We start from the raw sequence: 6,554 nt of genomic DNA, 5'->3' as shown, positions 1-6,554 counted from the left end.
CAGCCTGGCGCCCCAGGCCCCCCCCTCCCGCTCACCGAGGAAGGCCGAGGGGGACACGGTGCCGTTGCTGCGCGCCACCATCACGCTGATGCCCGTCTCCACGAAGGGGACGGAGAAGTCCACGATCTCGGAGCGCTCCTCGTTTATGGTGAGGGAGCCGATGGCCATGTCCGCGCGCTGGTAGAACACCTGGGGGTGAGGGCGAGGAGGGGGTGAGGGCGCCCCGCTGGCTCGGGCAGATAGACTCGCGAGGCAGGCAATACCGGCCCCGGGAGGAGGCTAGTGACAGCGCAGGAGAGAGGCTGGGTGGGTGGGTGGGGGGGAGAGGGGGACGCCGAGTCGGGCAGGGAAGGAGGAGGTGCGAGCCTGGGAACAGGAGTGGGAAGAGGTGACTCTGACCGCATCCTGCTCCTGCAATTAGGTTTTGGGCTCCATCCCCCAGGCCCCGCCCCTTCTAGGAGTTCCACCTTCCAAGCCCCGCCCCCGCCCCCGCCCCAGGTCCCTTCTCCTGGGCCCCGCCCCCGCCCCAAGGCACCTTCTCCTGGCCCCGCCCCCACCAAGGCGGGTCCTTCTGGTGGCCCCGCCCCTTCACATCTGGGCGTTCCCTTGGTTTAGACCAGTCCTTCAGCCCCAGAGCCCGCCCCCCGGTGGCCCCGCCCCCTGGGGCCCCCTCCTCGGTCCTGTCCTCGCCCCGCCCCACCCAGTCCCTGTCCGCCCCGCCCAGTCCCTGTCCATGCGCCTCACCTCCCCGATCATGCCGTTCCAGACGCCGTCGATCTTCTTCCCGTGCTTGCCGTTCGTGACCAGGTAGAGGTCGTAGCTGAAGCCGATGGTCTGCGCCAGCCGCTTCAGAATGTCGATGCAGAAGCCCTTGCAACACCGCTTTTCCGGGCGGGGGGCGTCCGGCGGAGGGCTGCGGGGAACAGCAGGCTTGGGGACACTGGGGACCACTGGTCTTAAGGGAGGGAGGGGCAAGCAGCAGCTAAAACTCGGGTTAGCGCTCTCGGGGTAAACTGAGGCTCAGAGGACTCGTCCAAGGTCGCCAAGCTGGAGGGCGGTGAGGGTCCTGGGTCCCAAGGAAGGAGGGGCTGGGTCAGGACCCTGGGCTTCAAGAGAGGAGGGTTTTTTGTTGTTGTTAATCCTCGGACATTTTCCCATTTTTCCATTGATTTTATAGAGAGTGGAAGAGAGAAGGAAAGACAGAGAGAAACATCGATGTGAGAGAAACACATCGATTGGTTGCCAACTGCACGTGACCCGAGGATGGGGCAGGGGAGGAGCCTGCAACCAAGGTACCTGCCCTTGACCGGAATCGAACCCGGGACCCTTTGGTCCGCAGGCCCACGCTCTATCTATCCACTGAGCCAAATCGGCTAGGGCTCTATTTATTCTTAGCGAAAGTGGAAGGGAGAGAGAGAAACATCGATGTAAGAGAAACACATCGATTGGTTGCCTCCTGCACGTGCCCAGACCAGAGCCAGGGATGGAGCCTGCAACCCAGATACGTGCCCTTGACCGGAATCGAACCCAAGACCTTTCAGTCCACGGGTGACGCTCTAACCACTGAGCCAAAACGGGCGGGGCAGGGGAAAGATACTGAAGATGGAACTCCCGGCCCCGGCTGTCACCTGTGGGTGCGGTTGAGCTGGCTCCGGCAGGGCACCGAGTCTCGGATGCAGGTGCCGCTGATCGGGTCGGCCGGCTCCACAATGACGAAGGGCCTCTCCTCCAGCGTGGCCACCGTCAGGTGCTGCGTGTCATCTACCGGCTGCAGGAAGCGGCCGTAGCGGGACCACAGCGGGTACTTGAGGCGCAAAGTCTGCTGTTCCCAGCTGCCCACCTTGGCCGAGAGATGGTGACTCAGGCTTCCTGGGTGGTGGTGGGGGGGGGGGGGCCTTCCCGAATGCCCTGGCCTTCCTGGCCCAGGCTCCCAGCTCCTTCTCCCTCAGATCCAGGAGTCTGGGCCCCATCTCCCTCCTCCCCGTAGATCTGGGCTCCCAGTTCTCCCCCCCCCGGGACCCAGCAGTCCAGGCCTCTCCCAAGCCGCGGTCAGGGCGGGAACTCACCACCTCCCAGGTCCTGTCCCTGGTGAGGGAGATGACCACCAGGGAGGGGTTCACCAGGAAGCCATCCTCATTGAAGGAGTAATCCCGGTTGTCCCAGGTAATATTCATGAAGTACCTGCCCGGGAGAAAGGGAGGGGACATGTGGGACCTGGACCGGACCGTGGTGGCCGAAAACAGAAGAAGTCCCCTTTCTACTGACCAGCCCCAGCTCCCAGGCGGGATCTCCTCCACGATGTTGAAAACTCCCATAAGCCTCTTTTCTGCCAGGTACTCTCCCCTCGCTGCCCAGCGCCCACACACAGGGTCCTAGAGCCTCAGCCTGGGTTTGGGGCGGTGGAGATCCTGAGTGTTCCGGCCCCTGCCATCTCTGATTGCTTCCCATCCTCAAACTCTTTGGCCCAGCCGGTGTGGCTCAGTGGTTGGGCACTGACCTATGAACCAGGAGGTCACGGTTCAATGCCCGGGTTTCCGGCTCCATCCCCAGTCTGGGGCGTGCAGGAGGCAGCCGATCAATGATTCTCTTTCATCATTGATGTCTCTCTCTCTCTCCCTCTTTTTTCCTCTCTGAAATCAATAAAAAATATATTTGAAAAAACCAACTATTTCTACCCCAAACCCACTTTGCGTTCCACTAACACTGAGTGTCCCCAAACATGTCAAGCGATTTCCTGTCTCTAGGCCTTCACAAGTGCTGTGCTCTCTGCCTGGAAAACATTTATTCTGTCCCTTCTCATCCTGACCAATCCTTTCATCTTCAAGACCCAGCTCAAATGTCCTTCCTCTGGGAAGAAGCCCCCGAGGGTCTCTGGACCCCACACATCTCACTATGCAATGGCACCCTGCTCTCCGAAGGCCTGTCACATTGCCCAGTCACTGGGCCAGATCATCAGCTGGCCCCCTTCCCCCTGCCCAGGCCGTCGGTCCCCAAGCCCCGTCCTTCCTGCCCCTGGGATCTCCCTGTCCCACCCCCTCCTCTCCATCCTCATAGCCACCCGGAAGCCCTGGCCCAGCCTCTGGCCTGGCCTCCAGCCTCCAGTCTCACTCCTTCAGTCTGTTCCCCACTCTGCCCCAAAGAGGTCTTCTTATGCCCCAAATTGACAGCATCTCTCCCTTGCTCATACACCACCCATGGCTCCCTAGTGCCCCATGTCCAAGACTCCCAATGTCCAAGACTCAACCTGGGGTTCAAGGACCTTGTGGCCCCGTCTACCTCCACAGCCTCATCAGCCCCAAACCCTAATTCTCCTGCCTTCACCTACCCTGAGCTGTTGTGTAGCACCGACCTGCCCAAGTTTTTCTCGCCTCTGGGCCTGTGCCCAGTGCTGTTCCCCTGCCTGGAATACTCTCTCTTCCTGGTGAACTCCCAACTGCTTTTAGAATCAAACCCAAACCCCTTGACCTGGCCTAACAGCCTTGAATGAGCTGAGCCCATTGTGTTTCTCCATCCCCTCGACATAGCCCTCCACCCATGAAGCTCCAGCCACACTGGCCTTTTTCTCTCTCTCATTTTAAAATTTAAAAAAATTTAAAATTCTTTTTTTCTTTTTCACGCTGGCCTTCTTTCAGGCTTGCAAGCAGGCAATTCCGGCCCCAGGGCCTTTGCACCTGCTGTGTTCCCTCCCTTCTTTTCACTCAGATCTTCCAGTAGTTGGCTCCTTCTCTTTATTTTTTATTATTTCATTTTTGTTCATCCTCACCCGAAGATAGTTTTCCATTGATTTTTAGAGAGAGGGAGGGGGAGAGACAGAGAGAGAAACATCGATGTGAGAGAGACACAGTGATTGGCTGCCTCCTGCACGTGACGGGCCTCCTGACCCAGGCCTACCTACAACCTAGGTATGTGCCCTTGACTGGAATCGAACCCAGGACCTTCAGTCCTCGGATGGACGCTCTATCCACTGAGCCAAACCGGCTAGGGCTCTTTATTTTTTAAAAAATATATATATTTTATTGATTTTTTTTACAGGGAGGAAAGGAGAGGGATAGAGAGTTAGAAACATCAATCAGCTGCCCGCAACCCAGGTACATGCCCCTGACCGGAATTGAACCCAGGACCCTTCAATCTGCAGGCCGACGCTCTATCCACTGAGCCAAATCAGCCAGGGCTTTTATTTATTTTTTTATCTCCATATTTCTCCTGCTCAGAAAGACCTTTCCTGATGACCTCACCTAACCTAGCACCCTAGGCATTTCTTATCACATCCCACCGGTTTGATTTTCATGAGAAGTTATCACCTGCTGGCATTTTCTCTTTCCTTTTCTTTTTTGTCCCCTATGAAGCTGTCATTGTTCAACTCCACATACCCTTGTGCCTAAAAGCAGTGCTTGGCACATGGTCGACTATGTAAATGGCTTGTCAGTGAACGAATGAGTGAATGAATGAATGAATGAATGAGCAATTCATCCTTCCGGTCTCAGCTCACATATCTCCTCCTCCCGGAAACCTCCCCATCTCCACAGGCTGAGCCAGGACTTGCCTAGCCTAGTTTGGAAGGCTGATTTGGGCCAATCGAATTCCTCTCCTGGGAGGATATGAGCTGTAACATTTGGAGGGATGGGTGGTGGACAGGATGAGAGAAATGATGCGTTTGGGGAGGAAGCCGAGTCCCGGGTAAGCGATCGGTCGTAAGAAAGGAACTGGACAGCCTTTGGGGGGAGTGGCAAGCCAGGGGATGGGGGGTGGGGTGGCGATTGTCTTGGCCTCAATTCCTGACACCTGGGTCTCTGTGCGGGTTTATCTTTCCGATAAACCCCCCTTTCCCTGAGGAAATCTGAATGAGGCTCTGCTTCTTGCAACCAAAAATGTCCTGGCTGAGACAGTGCTCTGCTCGGGGCTCCCAGGATGCCCATTTAACCTCCATTACTGCAAGCACCACGCTGCGTTGTCATTATCCCATCCGTGTCTGCCGCCCCTACAGGACCCTGCGTTCTTTGACGAGAAGTCCATGGTTTTTTTTTCATCTGTGTTCCCAGCGCCCAGCATGAGCCCTCGTTCCTAGCAGGCTGAACTCAGTAAGTATTTATGAACGAGGGATGTTTTTCTCGCTCTCTTGTCTCCCGGATCCTGATTCCCAGCTCACCGGCTCTCAAAATGCCCCTCCCCTAGGGCTTTCTTTCTCACCCATGGCCTCTTCCTAAGTTTCAGGATGTAGGCCTCTCCTGCCGCTGTTCTGTCCCCCAACCTATCAATTTCCCCACTCAAGGAGCTCCCTGTGGTGGAGGCGCTGTTTTCCGCCACCCTGTTCTCCGGTTTTAAAATAATAGCGTGTACTCTGGGCGCACAGCTACCCAGCTGGAATCGGCATTCCCCAATCTTCTTTGCAGCTCGCCCAGGGCACAGCGCGTGCAGGAGCCACATTCAAAACATCTAACAACCAGTAAGGCACAGGCATTAGCCAATCAGGATCCACATCTAAACCAACTCGCATGAACGTGTCTGTAAACAGCCAATAAGCCAGCGCTGGCCACGTGACTTGACTATGTGCTCATCAATGGGGAGTCAGACCTGTCCCTTCCACCTTACTTGTCCCAAAGGAAATGGCTTGCTCTCCACTTCCTCTCTTTCCTCCTTCTCATGACCTGCAATGCAGACTTGCCCACGACCCAGCTTTGACTGAGAAGAAAGGAGATGGTAGAGCAACAAGGTGGGAGGGGCCTGGGTCCCTGAATGGTCACAGGGAGCAATGGGGTCTCCTGATAACCTGGACCCCAAATCTCCGGATCGCTAAGTGATAGAGGGACAAACTTCTACCTTGTTTGGGGCATTGATTGTTGAGTCTTTTTGTTAGTTAAGTCCAGCTTGTACTCTAACTAGGACAGTGGTCGGCAAAGTCATTAGTCCACAGAGCCAAATATCAACAGTACAACGATTGAAATTTCTTTTGAGAGCCAAATTTTTTAAACTTAAATTATATAGGTAGGTACATTGTTATTAACTTAATTAGGGTGCTCCTAAGGCTTAGGAAGAGCCACACTCAAGGGGCCAAAGAGCCGCATGTGGCTCTCGAGCTGCAGTTTGCCGACCACGGAACTAGGGTATTTCCTAAGATGCTATCAACTAGAAGATGTATCATTCTTTCTTTCTCTTTTTAAAAAAAATATATTTTATTGATTTTTTACAGAGAGGAAAATAGAGGGATAGAGAGTTAGAAACATCGATCAGCTGCCTCCTGCACACTCCCTACTGGGTATGTGCCCGCAACCAAGGTACATGCCCCTGACCAGAACCGAACCTGGGACTCTTGAGTCCACAGGCCGACGCTCTATCCACTGAGCCAAACCAGTTAGGGCTATCATTCTTTCTATGTAGCATAAAGAAAGAAGCACTTCCAGTTAAGCCATGATAAGACATAAATTTTAACACACTGTCTTGATTTCAAAGACATTAAACTGTGAACAAATGTGCATCTTATAATGATGAAATACATAATACACTCACTGTGTCTCAGGTGCTTTTCCCAAATTACCCGATTGAACCGCAGAAAGGGG

At 54.9% G+C, this 6,554-nt stretch overlaps 1 protein-coding gene across 1 annotated transcript in view; it reads right to left on the bottom strand.

Annotated features, from left to right (window-relative positions):
• LOC102418872 (glutamate receptor ionotropic, NMDA 2D-like) overlaps positions 1 to 2,315 on the bottom strand; it is a gene marked incomplete at its 3' end in the record, with an annotated part of 7,962 nt that extends 5,647 nt beyond the window's left edge. Inside the window, exons 1-5 of the mRNA XM_023749247.1 lie at positions 2,266 to 2,315; positions 2,067 to 2,181; positions 1,629 to 1,840; positions 745 to 913; positions 36 to 189 (exon numbers count right to left, since the gene is read on the bottom strand). Of these exons, the coding sequence (XP_023605015.1) occupies positions 36 to 189; positions 745 to 913; positions 1,629 to 1,840; positions 2,067 to 2,181; positions 2,266 to 2,315 (700 nt within the window). The remainder of the gene's footprint in view (positions 1 to 35; positions 190 to 744; positions 914 to 1,628; positions 1,841 to 2,066; positions 2,182 to 2,265) is intronic.
• Between the last annotated feature and the right edge of the window lie 4,239 nt (positions 2,316 to 6,554).

This window comes from Myotis lucifugus, unplaced genomic scaffold (genome assembly GCF_000147115.1).
Source record: "Myotis lucifugus unplaced genomic scaffold, Myoluc2.0 scaffold_4386, whole genome shotgun sequence".
In the NCBI taxonomy this organism is placed as follows: Eukaryota; Metazoa; Chordata; class Mammalia; order Chiroptera; family Vespertilionidae; genus Myotis; species Myotis lucifugus.
Note: the sequence above shows the minus strand (reverse complement) of the source record. Positions and strands in the feature narration are given on the sequence as shown.